The sequence below is a fragment of the Mobula birostris genome, chromosome 1, assembly GCF_030028105.1.
Source record: "Mobula birostris isolate sMobBir1 chromosome 1, sMobBir1.hap1, whole genome shotgun sequence".
Taxonomy (NCBI): Eukaryota; Metazoa; Chordata; class Chondrichthyes; order Myliobatiformes; family Myliobatidae; genus Mobula; species Mobula birostris.
In genome coordinates this window covers 206,313,233-206,331,435 of record NC_092370.1, presented here as the reverse complement: position 1 = coordinate 206,331,435, position 18,203 = coordinate 206,313,233, and the positions used below count along the sequence as shown (strand labels likewise).

General features: G+C 42.0%; 1 protein-coding gene across 2 annotated transcripts in view; it reads left to right on the top strand.

The window, feature by feature from the left end:
• Positions 1-18,203, top strand: part of kif26ab (kinesin family member 26Ab) — a 205,716-nt gene that overhangs the window by 88,844 nt on the left and 98,669 nt on the right. For both annotated transcript variants that reach the window (XM_072269687.1, XM_072269694.1), the window contains exon 4: positions 17,315-17,484. In XM_072269687.1, coding sequence (XP_072125788.1) covers positions 17,315-17,484 — 170 coding nt within the window. The remainder of the gene's footprint in view (positions 1-17,314; positions 17,485-18,203) is intronic.

The window sequence follows — 18,203 nt, the reverse complement described above, 5'->3', positions numbered from 1 at the left end:
ATACTGAACCACAGAGAAAAAATGAACAACAAAAATAGAGTTTATGGAGCATTGTGAAGCACTGAGTGATCTCCAGAGTTTACGTCTCTGAAGGATGGATGAATAACACAGGGCCAATTAAATTCAAGAAGGATTAAATAACCAGAACTAGACTCACATACAAATTGTACAGGGGTCTGAAGTTAGAAAAGATAACAGGGATAAGGAGAAGGATGAATGGGATTCCATGGATGCTTAGATATGGCCAGAGGAGATTAGGATGACTCCTGACCCACTCACCCAGGGCATTCCCTATTCTCCCCCACCCCCACTCCCACTGGGCAGAAGCCTGGAAGCGTGTACCAACAGGCTCAATGACAGCTTCTATCCCAGTTATAAGACCTTGTATGATATGATGGATGCTTAATCTACCTCATTATGATCCTGTGCCTTATTGTTAACCTTCAATGCACTTCCTCTGTAACCGTAGCACTCCATTTTGCATTCTGTTATTGTTATACCTTGTATTACCTCAGTATATTGTTCTAATGACTTGATCTGAATTAAAATGGTATGTGAGGCAGGTTTTTCACTGTACTTCAGTGCATGAGACAATAGTAAACCAATTTACCAGTTAAGTTCTACCTGAGCATCACAATACCAATTCCAGAGTCCATGCCTGTCCTATTCATCTTCCACGGGAACTCTCAGCATGTTTTCGTCAGTTTCAATCCTGCATATCCCTGTGTGTTTGTGGTTATTTCTCATGTTCAACTCTTCATTAATTTGGCATTATGAAATATCTCTAATGCTCAGATCTAAACCTGCTTAATGTTGCCTAGTCTTCAGAGACTCCTGCCCTGGAGCTGATCCTGCGATAAGATGGCCTAGCCTTTTTTGTATCTCTTCTGGACAGCCCAGTGGTGGAGATAGTAGAGGTGTTGCATCCAGGTTTAATCCTGGCCTCCAGTGTGAAGTTTGCAGGCTCTACCTGCGACTGTGTGGTCCGATTTCCTCCCATTTCCCAAAGATCTGTGGATTAGAAGATAAAATATGTTCTAGCAGTGGAATCTAGGGGATTGCAGGGAGAATAAAATGGATTAGTGTTTGGATTAGAGTAAATGGGTGCTAGTTGTTTGGTACAGACTCGATGGGCTGAAGGGCTGGTTTCCATGTTGGATGACTCTATAACTCATCTAAGTAGATACTGATGTAGGAACATGAGCATCTTTGTTGAGCCTTACATTCACTTGAATGGAGGTAGGAGTAGGTTATTTTAACTAATTTGTGGATATGTGTGTCACTGGATATTCCTAATTGTCCGTGTCTTGAACCAAATGGTGAAGGTACCAGGGGCTGATGTTGGAATAGGGGTATATTTCCACGTCAAGTTGATGTATGATGTGCGGTGAAATCCAGGGATTGTGCGTTTGGAAGATGAGCCCTGTTAGGTAATTGCAGTGAGTTTTGTACATAATATATACTGCAGTGACTGTATGCTGATCGTGGAGGACCTTCAAGGTGATGTATGGGTTATCATTCAAGCAGGCTCTTACTACAAATGAATGTTTATGGTATTGGTTGTACTTTGTACTTCACTTCTGAAGCAACCTCTGTTGAAGTGGAAACCCACCAACATCTGGAGCTGATATGGAAGCTGAGCATAATATACAGGCACCATATTGTTCATTTGTGGTGCATGGCCAAGTGGTTAGGGCATTGGGCTCACGATCTGAAGGTTGTGGGTTTGAGTCTCGGCCAGGGCAGCATATTGTGTCTTTAAGCAAGACACTTAACCACACACTGCTCCAGTCCACCCAGCTGAAAATGGGTACCGGCAAATGCTTGGGGTTAACCTCACGATAGACTGGCGACCTATCGGGGGGGGTGGGGGGCAGTCTCGTACTCTCAGTCGCTTCACGCCACAGAAACCAGCATAAGCACCAGCCTGATGGGCCACAGCTCGGGACAGAATTTGACTTTGATATTGTTCATTTAGCACAAGTAACTGGGAATGGTTTTCTATTCCTGGTTACTTGTGCTAAATGAACAATACAGTGTTGTCCTTTACACCCTGGTTGAATGCCCAAGTTGATTCTATCCAACTTGAGCATTTCATTGATTCTATTATGGATTTATTGTGTATGCTCACAAGAAAATGAATCTCAGGGTTGAATATCATTTTTCTCAATAAATAAATGAACCAGTATAATATTTTTGCGTAAGTTATTTAATTGGGTTCTCTTTATCTAGTTTTATGATTTACATGAAGATCTGATCAGATTTTAGATCATATTTATGCAGAAATAGAGAAAATTCTGCAGGGTTCACAACCATTCTAGCACCACTGTATAGTTCTTGTCCTTATCTGGGCTACTGCCCTGGTGAGTCCAAAGCATTGATCTTTGCTCTCTCTCAGTCTTCCAACCTCACTTAGTGTTCTGCACTCCACCTTCTTTCAGGCTCTCCAGTCCTCTTAAAGACCATTTTCCATGCCTTCCTTGATCACATCTCAAACCCTCCTCATGAACCACTGCCCCAAATCTACCTCTAGGATTATTTTCCTCTCTTCCTCCCTTGTGATTGCAGGTCCTCTTCCTGTTGCCCTCACCCCCTCTGTTCCACGAGCCCTCTCCTATCTACTGTCCAACTGGATCCTTGTGTAAGAATCATTGTTGTCTTGGGGCCTTGCACATTACCTGTATGCCCCCCTCCCCACTTTAAAGTATCATATCTGGTGATTTATAAGTTCCAGCCGAGAATTTTGGACACTTGTGTTTGTCTCACCTGGAGCCTCACTTTCTGAAGTGCAGTACCAACTGTGGCAGGAATCCACTGTGGAAAACATCCTCAAGTGATGATAGAATTTATTAATCTGTGAGCAACAGGAGCTTATGTGATAACCAGATGATGTTGGCAAATGGGTAAGCCAGATAGCATATGCAGAGTTCTTTTGCAATTGTAGTGTCATTAGTAGACTGTGTTATATCATTAATGCAATAAAGATATTTTGGATTCCCACAGCTTCCACCATCTGTTATCATAAGGGAAACTGCATGTACTATTTTTCAAACCCTCATTTTTCTTTTCATGTGTAATTTTTGATGAGAGTCTTTTTGAATATTGCAGAGCTATTCATTCTGTAAACTAACCAGACCAGTTTTACAGTTCTCTCCCTCGATTCAGCTCCCTCATGGCCCTGCTCCTTGCAATCTGCCAGCCGTACACCTCTCTGTTCCTCCAATCTGTATTGGAGATCCCCTGACCCGAGTACAGCACGAATGCTGTTCACTCTCCGCCCAAGCCCGAAAGTAAACTGAACTTGAGAAAAGCCTGGCAGGAATACGGGAATATTGCCTTCAGCTGTTTCCCTTCCACTCACACACATTCCTGGCTTGCAAATGTATTTCTGCTCCTTAGTTGTTGCTGGGTCCGAATTATGAAACCCCTCCCTCGCAGTACGCAGTGACTCATGCATGGTCATTCCACTGTCATTGGAAGATAGATTCTACACTCATCTGTGCTGTCAGTGACCTAAAATAATCTCCGCAATCAAATGCCTTGTATATCTCAAGGTAGAGTTACACTTCCATTGCTGAGCTTTGGGCAGAGGTGGGAACATGTTCTTCTGTTGAAAGGTATGAATGATAACTGTTTTTATTCTACAGATGCTGCCTGACCTACTGAGTATCGCAGCATTTTCTGTTTTTATCTGTATTGTTCATGTTCTTCTTGGAGGAAATTTTGAATGTAGTGTTCAGTAACAGTAAGTAGCACATCGTGTTCCCTTGTGTGAAGGCTGGGCTTAAACTGTGTCAAGCCACAGGTATTTGTGAGTTGTTTAACAATGGCATTGCACTGTCTCCCGTCATGTTTTAGTTTTACAATGGTTAACTGCTTATAATCTAATTATTTTTTGGGCCTCTTACTTTTTCAATGAGATACAAAGTCAATTGACTTCTTAAATACAGAAAATATGGAGAATTTAGTCTTGTGTTCAGTGAGATGGAATATCATGGCCACATATAATTTGCTCTTCCCATGTTTGTGGCATTGAGGGTTTTTGGTAATGAATTTGTCCGGTGAAGACTAGTGATTTATAATTGATGGACTTGGCAAGGTTTTTATAATGTTGTCAAAAGTTATTTCTCTCTTTGTTTATTGGGGTCCTTGTTTAAATTGGATAGTTGTTTGTGTATGGCAACAGTGATAATAAAGGCAGTCAAGAGGATACCTATCATGTTATTGCTATAAAGAGATTCAGGAAGGAGTAGTAACTTGTAGAAGAGTCCCGCCCAAGTCTGGTGAAAAGCTTCACCCAGTCTCCATAAAAGAGGGGAACCATGCAGCAGAGCGGCCATCGTGGGAGCAGTTGGTGTTGGAGTGGTCTGAGTCAGAGTGGTAAGGCTTTGGCTCAACAGGGCTTCAGCGAGAACTGGCGGAGGAAGGATAAGTAGTTAAGTTCATTCCTTATTTCTTATTTCTTTTTTCTTATTTAACTCTTGAGAGAACAGGGGGTATGTCTACAGAGCCAGTGTTCTGTTCTAGGTGTCAGATGTGGGATTTCCAGGAGACTACCAGCCTCCCCGATGGCCACACCTGCACCAGGTGCATGGAGATGACCTTCGGATTGTTAGGGAAAGTGAAGAGGTGATAGACAGGAGCTACAGAGAGGTAGTCACCCCGGGGTGACAGGAGACAGATAAATGGTTGACTGTCAGGAGAGGGAAGGGAGAACGTCAGAGAGTGGAGAACACCCCTGTGGCCATTCCCCTCAACAATAAGTACTCCATTTTGAGTACTGTTGGGGGGGGTGGGGCGACCTACTTGGGGGAAGCAACAGCGGTTGTGCCTCTGGCACTGTCTGGCCCTGTGGCTCAGAAGGGAAGGGAGCTGAAGAGGATGGCAACGGTAATAGGGGACTCGATATTTAGGGGGATGGATAGGTGAATCTGTGGACACAAAGAAGAAACACGAATGGTCGTTTACCTCAAAGCTGACAGGGTCCACAATGTTTCTGAACACATCTACCATAACCTAAAAAGGGAGGGTGAGCAGCCAGGAGTCCTGGTGCATATTGGTCTCAGTGACATAGATTAAAAAAAGGGGAGGAGGTCCTGAAAGCAGAATACAGGGAGTTAGGAAGGAAGCTGAGGAGCAGGACCTCAAGGGTAATAATCTTGGGATTGCTGCCTATGCCACACAGGAATGAAGACAGGAATAGAATGGGGTGGTAGATAAATGTGCGGCTGAAGAATTGGAGCAGGGGACAGGAATTCAGGTTTCTGTATAATTGGGACCTCTTCTAGGGCGGGTGTGACCTATACAAAAGGGACAGGTTGCACTTGAATCTGAGCGGGACCAATATTCCTGCTAGCAGCTGTTGGGAGCAGCTTAAAATAATATGGAAGGAGAAGGGAACTAGTATGATAGAGCTGAGGATGAGCCAACAGGTTTACAAGTAGGTGATAGGCGTAACATGAGTGTAAGGAAGTACAAGCCAATGATTGGGTACAAGTGTAGGCAGAGCAAAGAGTTAAATTGTACCACGGAGGCAACATTCAAAAGGGTGAAGGATGCAGGACTGAAGGTGCTGTATTTAAATGCATGCAGCATTCAGAACAAGGTGGACAAACTTGTGGCGCAATTAGAGATTGGTCAGTGTGATGTTATGTGTATCACTGAGTCGTGGCTGAAAGAAGGCCATAGATGGGAGCTTAATATCAAAGGATATACTTTATATCGAAAGGACAGGCAGGAAGGCAGAGATGGTGGTGTGACTCTGTTGGCAAGATATGGAATTACATCTTGAAAAAGAGGTGACATAGAGTCAGAGAATGTTGAATCTTTGTGGGTGGAGTTAAGAAACTGCAAGGGTAAAAAAAAACACATTATGGGAATTATATAAAGGCCTCCAAATAGCCAAGGAGTAGGGTTGAAATTGAAAAGGGAGCTGGAAAAGGCATGTAATAAGGGCAATATCACAATTGTAATGGAGGACTTCAATATGCAAGGGGATTGGGAAAATCAGGTTGGTGTCGGATCGCAAGAGAAGGAATTAGTTGAATGCCTATGAGATGGCTTTTTAGAGCAGTTTGTGCTTGAGCCTACTCAGGGAAAAGCTATCTTAGATTGGGCATTGTTTAATAAACCAGATCTTATTAGAGAGCTTAATATAAAGGGACCATTAGGAGGCACTGATCATGATATGATTGAATTCATACTGCGGTTTGAGAGGGAGAAGAATAAGTCACATGTATCAGTATCGTAATGGAATAAAGAAAATTGCAGAGGCATGAGAGAGGAGCTTGCCCAGTTGGATTGGAGGAGGATACTGGCGGGGATGACAGCAGAGCAGAGGCGGCTGAAGTTTCTTGGAATAGTTCACAAGGCGCAGGATAGATATGTACCACAGAAGAAGAAATTCTCATGGTAGTGGTAGGCAGCTGTGGCTGACAAGGGAAGTTAAGGACTGCATAAAAGCCAATGAAAGGGCATATAAGGTAGCAAAAGTGAATGGGAAGTTGGATGATTGGGAAGCTTTTAAAATCCAACAAAAGGCAACTAAAAGAGCTATAAGAAGGGAAAAGATAAAATATGAGGGTAAACTGGCCAATAATATAAAGAAGGATACTAAAAGGTTTTTCAGTTATATAAAGAGTAAAAGGGAAGTGAGAATTGATATTGGACCACTGGACTTAGGAATGTTTGTGCAAGACTCACAGAAGGTTAATTTACAAGTTGAGTCTGTGGTAAAGAAGGCAAATGGCAATGTTGGCATTTATTTCAAGGGAAATAGAATAGAAAAACAAGGAGATAATGCTGAGGTTTTATAAGACACTAGTCAGGCTGCACTTGGAAAATTATCAACGGTTTTGGGCCCCATATCACAGAAAGCATGTGTTGTCATTGGAGAGAGCCCAGAGGAGGTTCACGATGATGATTCCGGGAATGAAGGGGTTAAGATATGGGGAGTGTTTGGCAGCATTGGGCCTGTACTCACTGGAATTTTAAAAAATGCGGGGGGATCTCATTGAAACCTACCAAATGTTGGAAGGACTAGATAGGATGGATGTGGAGAGGATGTCCAGAACTAAAGGGCACAGCCTCAAAGTTGATAGGCAATCTTTTAGAAAAGAAATAAGGAGGAATTTCTTTAGCTAGAGAATAGTGAATCTTTGGAATGCTCTGCCACAGACTGTGGTGGAGGCCAGGTCTGTGGATTTATTTAAAGTGGAAGTTGATAGTTTCCTGATTGGTCAGGGCATCAAAGGGTGTGGCAGGGAGGCAGATGAATGGGGTTGAGTGGGATCTGGAATGAGCCATGATGCAAAGGTGGCAAAAACTCACTGTTCTTAAGACCAGGCCTATTATTTTTGATTATAAACACACAGAAGAATGGCTCTCAGCATCAAGAAATCAAACAAAGTATATCATTCAAATATTTTGTGTTACAAATGTAGCTCAGTTCGAAGTCAGTTTGGGAGCAATATTAGAATATCTTTCAAGAGGGTGAACCCTTGCAAGGTGCGAGGCCCAGATCCCAGATGTTGTACTTGGTGGGGCACTGAAAGCCTGTGCCAGCCAGCTGGCTGGAGTATGCAAGGACACCTTCAATCTCTCACTACTGCAGTCGTAGTTCCCCATGCGCTTCAAAAGACCATCAACCACACTGGTACTCAAGAAAAGCAGGGTGAGCTGCCTAAGTGACTTTCGCCCTTTAGTGCTCACATCTGCTATGATGAAGTGCTTTGAGAGCTTGGTCATGGCTAGAATTAACTGCTGCTTGAACTAGGGTCTGAACCCATTGCTACAGTCGGTCTACAGCGGATGCAATCTCAATGGCTTTCCACTTGGCCTTGGACCACCTGGACAACAGCAATATCAAAGTCATGCTGCTATATATCAATTACAACTCACTGTTCAACATTATCACTGCCCACCCCTCAGTACCAACCAACAAGTTTCTAAAACTAGGCTTCTGTAACTGGATCCTTGACTTCCTCGTTGGGAGATCACAGTCAGTGCGAATCGGTTATTACATCTTCTCATTGACAACCAACGCAGGTGGACTTCAAGGATGTGTGCTGAGCACACTGCTCTACTCTCTCTAGAATCATGATTGTATGGCTAAGCACAGCTCAACCACCATCTGTAAATTCACTCATGACATCACCGTTGGTGGCAGAATCTCAGAAGGCAAGGTGGAGCATACAGGAGTGAGACAGATCAGCAGGTTGAGCGCTGTTGCAACAATAAACTTGAGTTCAATGTCAGTAAAACCAAGGAACTGATTGTGGACTTCAGGAAGTGGAAGGCGGGAGAACACACACCAGTCCTCAGTGAGGGGTCAGAAGTGGAAAAGATGAACAGCTTCACACTCCTGGGTGTCAACATCTTAGATCCTGAGCCCAATGTATTGATGCGATCATATAGAAGGTACACCAGTGCCTATACTTCATTAGAAGTTTGAGGAGATTTGATCTGTCACCAAAGACTCTAGCTAATAACTACAGGTGTACCCTGGAGAATATTTTGACTGGTTGCATCACCACCTGGTATAGAGGGTCCAATACACGGGACTGGGAGATAGCTCTAGAAGGTTCAGCTCCATCATGGGCATACCCCCCCCCCCACCATCGAAGACATCTTCAAGAGGTGGTGCCTCGAGAAGGTGATGACCATCATTAAGGACCCTCACTGTCTAGGACATGCCTTCTTCTCATTGCTACTGTAAGTGAGTAGATACAGAAGCCCAAAGGCGCACATTCAATGTCTTAGCAACAGCTTCTTCCCTTCTGCCATCAGATTCGTGAACAGTCCATGAATACTACCTCATTGTTTTGCTCTCTTTTCACACTAATTATTTATCTTGCGTTTCTTAGAATAACCTATAGCAATTTATTAATGTGTTGCACTGTGCTGCTGTTGCAAAACAACAAATTTCACAACGTATATCAGTGACAATAAACCTGATTCTGATTCTTCTTTCTGTTCAAATGCAATAGAGCAGGCAGTCATCAACAGAAAATTATAGAGACAGTTTGGCTTCTTCACTTTGAATTTTTCATAGATTCAATTTAATGTAAATTAAACCTGCATTTGTCTAATGAGGTTTGTGTTTTAAAGTATTTACCAGTTGAAGGAATCATTACTTAAAATTATTTTGGGGATTTTAAAGTCATTTGGGTTGCTTCAATATTGCATTTATCAAATATAATTTTTTAAAATTTGCCTTGTTGCATTGACTTGAACCTGCTGTTCTGCCAGTAATTGATATTTAATTCCCATTTGATTCTATGACTCAATGTGAGACCATTGGTTATATAAAGTGAATTTAATTCAGGGCTGAGGTAATATAAAACGAGCAGATATCACTATATGACGTAAGTATCAGCCAATAAGAACTTGTGAAAATAGTCAGCAACAACATGTGTAGAGACTAACAAAGCTACTGGTTCTGTGGAAGATTTTTAACCTTTTGTCTAATGGTATATTTACTATAGCTCATCAACAATTTGCTTAACACTTAAGGAGAAAAAGTATGCCTGTACGTGATACAAAAGTATGCTGTATGCCTGTAGCATACAGACACAAACACCCTGTAACAAACACTCCATAGCCACTTTTTTAGGTACCTCCTGTATACTGTATAAATAATGTGGCCACTGAGTGTATGCTCATAGTCTTCTTCTGCTGTAGCCCATCCACTTCAAGATTCAACATGTTTTGCATTCTGAGATGCTCTTCTGCTCACCAATGTTGTAACGCGTGTCTATTTGAGTTACTGTCACCTGCTGGTCTGCTTGAACCAGTCTGGCCATAATCCTCTGACCACTCTCAATAAGCAAGGCCCAGGGAACTGCTGCTCACTGGGTGCTTTTCCCCCCAGTTTTTCGCACCATTCTCTATAAACTTCAGAGACTGTTCTGTGTGAAAATCCCAAGGGATCAGCAGTTTCTGAATTACTCAACCCGCCCTGCCAAGCACTAACAACCTTTCCACAGTCAAGGTCACTTAGATCAATCATATTCCTTCCCCATTCTGATGTTTGGTGATGCATTTCATTTACCAGCAGGTACCAAACAAAACGGCCGCTTGAGTGTCTGTGTCTATATATAATAGCTTGGAACCTCTGAACATTTTCAGCATATCATACACATGATAGAGATATTGAAACAATTATTTAACTAGGGAAATTTTTAAAAATTTGATTATTCCAATTTTATGTGCAAACTTCTTGATTGTTTGAGTCATATTCTAGAAATAAGCATCAAAACATTAGATTAGATCAGATTATGAGGACAGGTCCTTGTTTATTGTCATTTAGAAATGCATGCATTAAAAAATGATAGAATGTTCCTCCAGAGAGATATCACAGAAACACAGAAAAAACCAAGACTAAAACTGACAAAACCACATTATTATAACATATAGTTACAACAGTGCAAAGCAATACTGTAAACACGAGGAATTCTGCAGATGCTGGAAATTCAAGCAACACACATCAAAGTTGCTGGTGAATGCAGCAGGCCAGGCAGCATCTCTAGGAAGAGGTACAGTCAACGTTTCGGGCTGAGACCCTTCGTCAGGACTAACTGAAGGAAGAGCTAGTAAGAGATTTGAAAGTGGGAGGGGGAGGGGGAGATCCAAAATGACAGGAGAAGACAGGAGGGGGAGGGATAGAGCCAAGAGCTGGACAGGTGATTGGCAAAAGGGATATGAGAGGATCATGGGACAGGAGGCCCAGGGAGAAGGAAAAGGGGGAGGAGGGGAAAAACTCAGAGGATGGGCAAGGGGTATAGTCAGAGGGACAGAGGGAGAAAAAGGAGAGAAAGAGAAAGAATGTGTGTATATAAATAAATAACAGATGGGGTACAAGGGGGAGGTGGGGCATTAGCGGAAGTTAGAGAAGTCAATGTTCATGCCATCAGGTTGGAGGCTACCCAGACGGAATATAAGGTGTTGTTCCTCCAACCTGAGTGTGGCTTCATCTTGACAGTAGAGGAGGCCATAGATAGACATATCAGAATGGGAATGGGATGTGGAATTAAAATGTGTGGCCATTGGGAGATCCTGCTTTCTCTGGCGGACAGAGCATAGGTGTTCAGCAAAACAACCACCCAGTATGTGTCGGGTCTCGCCAATATATAGAAGGCATTCAGGACCCCAGATAGTCCTTCCAGGTGAGGCGACACTTCACCTGTGAGTCGGCTGGGGTGATATACTGCATCTGGTGCTCCCGATGTGGCCTTCTATATATTGGTGAGACCCGATGCAGACTGGAAGATCGTTTTGCTGAACACCTACGCTCTGTCCACCAGAGAAAGCAGGATCTCCCAATGGCCACACATTTTAATTCCACATCCCATTCCCATTCTGATATGTTTATCCACGGCCTCCTCTACAGTAAAGATGAAGCCACACTCAGGTTGGAGGAACAACACCTTATATTCTGTCTGGGTAGCCTCCAACCTGATGACATGAACATTGGCTTCTCTAACTTCCACTATGCCCCACCTCCCCCTTGTACCCCATCCGTTATTTATTTATATACACACATTCTTTCTCTCTCTCTCCTTTTTCTCCTTCTCTACCCCTCTGACTATACCCCTTGCCCATCCTCTGAGTTTTTCCCCCCTCCCCCTTTTCCTTCTCCCTGGGCCTCCTGTCCCATGATCCTCTCATATCCCTTTTGCCAATCACCAGTCCAGCTCTTGGCTCCATCCCTTCCCCTCCTGTCTTCTCCTATCATTTTGGATCTCCCCCTCCCCCTCCCCCTCCCACTTTCAAATCTCTTACTAGCTCTTCCTTCAGTTAGTCCTGACAAAGGGTCTCGGCCCAAAACGTCGACTGTACCTCTTCCTAGAGATGCTGCCTGGCCTTCTGTGTTCAAAAGCAATACTGTAATTTGATAAAGAGCAGACCATGGGCACGGTAAAAAAAAGTCTCAAGTCCTGATAGCCCATCATCTCAAGCAGACGAGAGAAGAGAGAAACTCTCCTTGCCCTGAACTCCAAGCGCCGCAAACTTGTTGATGCATTGGAAGCACCTGACCGCAACCGACTCTGAGTCCGTCCAAAAACTTCGAGCCTCCGACCAGCCCTCTGACACTGAGCACTGAGCACCATCTCTGCCGAGCGCTTCGACCCCGCCCCGGCCACCAAGCAACAAGCAAAACCGAGGACTCGGGGCCTTCCCCTCTGGAGATTCTGGATCACACGGTAGCAGCGGCAGCGAAGCAGGCATTTCAGAAGTTTCACAGATGTTCCTCCGTGCTCTCACGTCTGTCTCCGTCAAATCAGGATTGCGCACGTCACCCTACTTGACAGATAACAGACATCATTCACCGGAGTGACTGCTGCGAGCTGCGTCGTGTCGCCATCTTCTCCTCCCGCCCATGATGTTTGCTTTGACTTAGCACAGTCCCTTTGTAAAGTACAACACGTGTATTATGGCTGGTGTACCTCTCTGCCCAATACTGTCAGTATGCTATGGCATTAAGTGTCCTGATATGCCAGTTCTGAGATCTTGAAGATATGGTAACACTATTCTTTTCCACCTTTGTACTTAACCAACATACAGTCCCTGTAGACTGAATGCATGATGGCAATCAATGCTCAGATACTGAGAATACTGGCACAGCAGTGCAGTGTGCATTGTGAAAATGCCAGAACCTATCTTCCAAACAGTTGGTAGATGTTGGGACAATTGAAACTTCCAGAATTTGACTGTACAAGGTTAGGGCATTGACGAACGCAGATTGGTAATGCAGAAATGGGGATTTTTAATTGGTCACGGTTACTGCCAACACTGCCTAATTGATACTGAACAGGAAAGCCATTAAAAGTCAACCACAGTGATTCTGGAGCAAGGATTGTGATGAGGTTCCTGATGCCATTTTGGCCAAAAATGCCGAACACATAATCCACAGAGAGGTGTAAATTGGATCTCAGGTTAGTTCTGTGAGAGGAAATGAGAGGTAATTGTTGAAGGACATTTTAATGATTTAAACTCTTTTACCACTGGGGTTTTAATAGTCTCGGTACTTGGTCCTTTGCATTTTGAAATGTACATGAATAATTAAAGTTTAATTGTGAAAGACATAATAAAAGACTTTTCAGATTATATAGAATTTAGCTGTGCGGTTGACCGTAAATAGGAAAGGTTTAGAGTACACAAAGTTATATGAGGTTTTGTAAGAAAGTGGGAAGGAAATATAATCTGGAGCGGTGTAAATAATGCATCTGGGGAGATAAAACAAGGCCAGGAAATACACAAAAGGTGGGATGATATTGAAAATGAAAAAATCTTCAGATGCTGGATATCTGAAATAAAGCAGAAACTACTGGAGACACTCAGATGGTTGGGTAGAATCTGTAGAAAGAGAAACTGTTAATACCTAAGCCTGCGACCTAGCATCAGAATAGAAGGATATCGAATGTTGGGGAAGATTAAGGGTATCCTGGAATGTATGTCCACGTATCCTTACCAACAGTAGAAAAGGCCAAAAGGGTGAATAAGGAAACACAGAATGGAATGAGCTATGTTAGAACATGTACATTGCTACTGAAACTACATTTCGAATTTTACACATTTCACCACATTATAGGAAAGATGTGATTGCACTTGAGATGGTACTGAGGAGATTTATAAGGATGTTACAAATGTTGAAAACATTTAGCTCAAGGCAGGACTGAATTAGCCAGGTTAGCTTTCTATGGAGTCTGATTTAAATGGCAGGTATAAAATTATGAGGGGTCTGGATAGAGTCAATGGGAAGGATTTGTTAAAAACCCAGGGATATAGATTTAAAGTGATTAGTGGAGATGTCAGCAGATCCTTTCTTTCACCCAGAGTGTGGTAGGGGTTTTGAAATTACCGCATGAAAGTGTGGTGACTGTGTACTTGAAGAAATGTGACCTGCAGAACTTTGTAACTAGTGTTAAGAAGTGGGATTAGTGAACAAATTTCACGCCGCATGCCGCTGATAATAAACCTGATTCTGATTCTGATGAGATCGATGTAGCATTTTCTGGACCAGCATAAACAAGATGAACTATGCTCAGTGGCACTTTATTAGGTACCCTCTGTACCTAATAAAGTGGCCATTGAGTGTATGTTCATGGTCTTCTGCTGCTGTCACCCATCCACTTCAAGATTTGACATGTGGTGCATTCAGAGATGCTCTTCTGCACACCACTGATGTAACGTATAGTTATTCGAGTTTCTGTTGCCCTTTTGTCTGCTTGAACCAATCAGGACATTCTCTCCTCTGATCTTTCTCACTAAGGCTGTTTAACCCATAGAACTGCCACTCACTGAATGTTCTTATTGTTTTTTCAAACCATTCTCTGTAAACCCTAGAGACTGTTGTGCATGAAAATCCCAGGAAATTCAGCCGTTTCCAAGGTACTCAAACCACCCTGTCTGGCACCAATAATCATTCCATGGTCATAGTCACTTAGATCACAGCAACTGAACCTCTTGACCATGTCTGCATGTTTTTATGCATTGAGTTACTGCCACAGGATTGACTGATTAAATATTTGCATTAACGAGCAGGTGTACAGGTGTACCTAATAAAGTGGCCACTAAGTGAACATGACCTTCCTCAGTAATAGAAATAGCTTCTGACTCTCTACTAGGCCTGTCGTGGTAAAGGTGGTGTTTCCACTCATGACGATTTGATTTGCCATGATCAGATGTGATGGCAAAACAGGCTTCAAGGCTATGTCATCTTTCTAGTCCCATGTAAATATGTAGTTACACTGAGTTTTTGCTAATCAGAAGATTTAAAAATTGTCATTCAATCTCACTGTCAAACGATATTGTAGCAATTATATCCCATCTTCCACTTCTGAAATTTAGTGCTTTTGATGTCAATGGAGCTGAATTTTAGTAGCAAGAGGTTCAGCTGTGACTGTACAGTGCCACTAACAAGAATGACTTGAAAACAGTTGTCTATTTTTCCTCAGTCTGTAATGGGTTATTTGGAAAACCTTCATTTTATTTAAGCAAAACTGTTTCATTTTATACAATGGTGCTTAAGCAACAAAGCAAGTAAATCTTTTGTTCTCGGTTTATGGCTGAGGAGAAGAGCTGTAAAACTTTAAAGTTATGTACCTATTCTGAATAAACATCTGAACAAATCCTAAAGAGGGTTGTCATAGGCTTGCCAAATTCCTCACCTCGCAATTGTGTACCTTCTGTCAACGCATTCAGATGAGTAAAAATTACGACATAGCAAGTATGTGTTACATAGTGAACAGTGAAAGACTTGCCTTGGTCCTTTTGTCCTTTGGGTTAAATGCGACAATATAAAAATCACAGTCTGAGCAAACAGCATTCACAGCTTTAATTCTTGTGGCAATACAGTTTATAGTTTGTTTGAAATCTTCTGTTTAGAAGATGGGGGGGTTAATATAGCAACTTATATCTTCAATGAAAATTACAAGCAAATTAAAAATCATTTCATACAATTTATTATTTAAATTAAGGCTCAAGAGAAGATCAATCTCCCACTAATACTATTATAACTATGAGTAATTTCTGTACACACCTGCTCTTCAAGTTCCCGCTGACTATTTGGGGTGGGGATCTATAATGCAAGCCCAAGAGAGGGTCGCTCCCCTTTTTGTTTCTACCCATGTAACCTCACTGCAATATCCTCCAAGAATGTCATCTTTAATTACTGCTGTTATGTTCTCCTTTATCTAAAAGGCTACACCCCTTCTGTCACACCTGTTGAATCTGTATCCTGGAATACTGAGCTGCCAGTCCTTTCCTTTTCTCAGCCACCTTGCTGTAATGACAAAGCTCGATGCAGGATTTTGCTTTACAAATAATTGCCTTTGCATATATGTAGAAATACATTGACATCATTGACATGGTACATGGAGCTTAGAAAAATAGAGGGCTATGGGCAACCCTAGGTAACTTCTAAAGTAAGTACATGTTCGGCACAGCATTGTGGACCGAAGGGCCTGTATTGTGCTGTAGGTTTTCTATGTTTCTATCTTATTGGAAGAGACATAGAAACAGTGATTAGTAAATGTAAAAATCAAAATGGGTCAGAGAAACGTGATCTATAAGAGACCAAGCTAAATATACTGAGTAGTCGTAAATGGTCCAATTAAGATGCTGGTCTGGCCTTAAAAGTTAGATTAGTAACTGATGGATGGGGAAGCATTGTTCATAGGGACTTAAACAAAGCTTGTGACTCCTTACTGTAATACGGTCAGCTAGTCTCCTTCCTTTATTTCCCATGTTCTCCTCGTTTAATTTCTCTGACCAAATCATCTAAAACCCAGTGGTTGCATTTATTGATTCAGCAAATTAAACAAAAGATTAAATTAGTATGAAGGACACTGTATCTGAAACTTACTTTCAAAGTTACGCTGACAATTTGGAATTAACCACACACACCAGGTGTTTCAGTCCAGCTTGGACCAATGGCCAAATTTCCTCTTTTAGTAATGATGCTATTCATACTTATCTCATCTTTATTGCAAAATATTTCTTATTTGATTATTAGACACATGGAATTGTTCTGGATGCGATGCCAGTTGACTAATAAATTCACTTCCAAGAAGAGTCTCTAATGAGCATGCTTCTTTTTTAATTGGAGAGCTATTAAAGTGCCCATCATTGTGTTTTAGTGTGAGTGATTTGAAAAGTACAATATTTCACTTTACTATACTTCAGCAATTATACCAGATAGTTGTTTTAAATTAATCTAGTTTGTGTGTACATATGTCATAATTATACGCTTGGACAGTTCTCTTTAGGAAGCTTAAAATACTATCTGTTCATTGAAGGTACGGTGCTATGCTATTTTTAAAATATAATTTTAAAATTCTGAGTTCAAAGAAGTGGTAGTTTCAAAGAGGGAAGGGGAACGACCTTGCAAAGAGTGTGATTCATTACATTTGTATGAGCTGCCACTTAAACAGGTAGTAACCCTAAGTGATAGACTGCTGAGAAACAGATATTCATTACAAAAGGCGAGCGACTCTGCAATTGAATGATAAAATGTGTGACAATAATGGAAATCGGTTTATATTTCTCCATTACTTCATGGTTGTCAGGCTGTTTAACTGTGCATTACTCCGACCAAAGCCTCTTAGTTGTATGCTCCTTGTCTAGTGAATTCCTGGTTGTAACCTCCTAATGCTGGACATTGTAAGACATGCTTGTCCACATTAATTAATTTTAGTTGTCACCGCTGTAATTGGTGCAATGAATAAGGGAGCTAGACAGCAATGATATAAAGCAAGATGCTTCACAAGTCAGTTCACCATCCATCCTTTACTGTTTACTTTTTTGCTTTTAGACACAAACAACAATGACGGAGAGTGGAAAGGAAGGTTTATCGCAAGAAGCCATCATCCAGCAGAAGAGCAGCAGTCAGCCCTGGGCAGCAGGGGCACCAGCCTCTCAGAATTCATTACTGCCTGGAAGGATTTCTTCTGGCACTTCGGCTGCAGCTTCTTTCTTCATCAGGTATCAGATTATTTCATTTGTCAATGGGAAGCTTTAAATTGGATTAAACATTTTCAGTCAAGCTTGATTGGTTGATGTGATTTTCACTTAAAAGCTTAAAAATGGTTGAGCTTTAGAAACTGATTTTTAAAGTAAATTATTGCATTATTAGGTAATTTGATACAAATGATTTCTCTCCCTGTCATTCTGTAAGTTGATTTTCTCTTATCTTTTTGGGGTAGATCTTTATTTTATTGATAGATACAGTATGGAACAGGTGCTTCCAGCCAACGAGCTGCACTGCCCAGCAGCTCATCTATTTAACCCCATCCTAGTCACAGGACAATTTACAGTGACCAATTAAACTACTAACTGGTACGTCTTTGGACTGTGGGAGGAAAGTGGAGCACCGGGAGGAGATCCATACACTCACAGGAAGAACATGCAGACTTTCTCAGAGATGATGCTGGAGTTGAACTCCTTAACTCCGATGGTCTGCGCTGTAATAGCTTTGCACTAGCCGCTGCGCTGCTCTGGCACCTTTGGCATTGGAATCAGTGACATTAGATATTGCAGGAGAGCTAAAGCAGACACTCTTCTTGTTATTATCTAGCCAAGGAGAATCTCGCCTTTTATATCTGCTTTCTCTCCTATTATGCTTTGTATGTTCAAAGCATACATCGCCAGTCCTCTGTCCAAACTTCTTCTGTGTGTGTGTGTAACTGCATTTTGGAATCTCT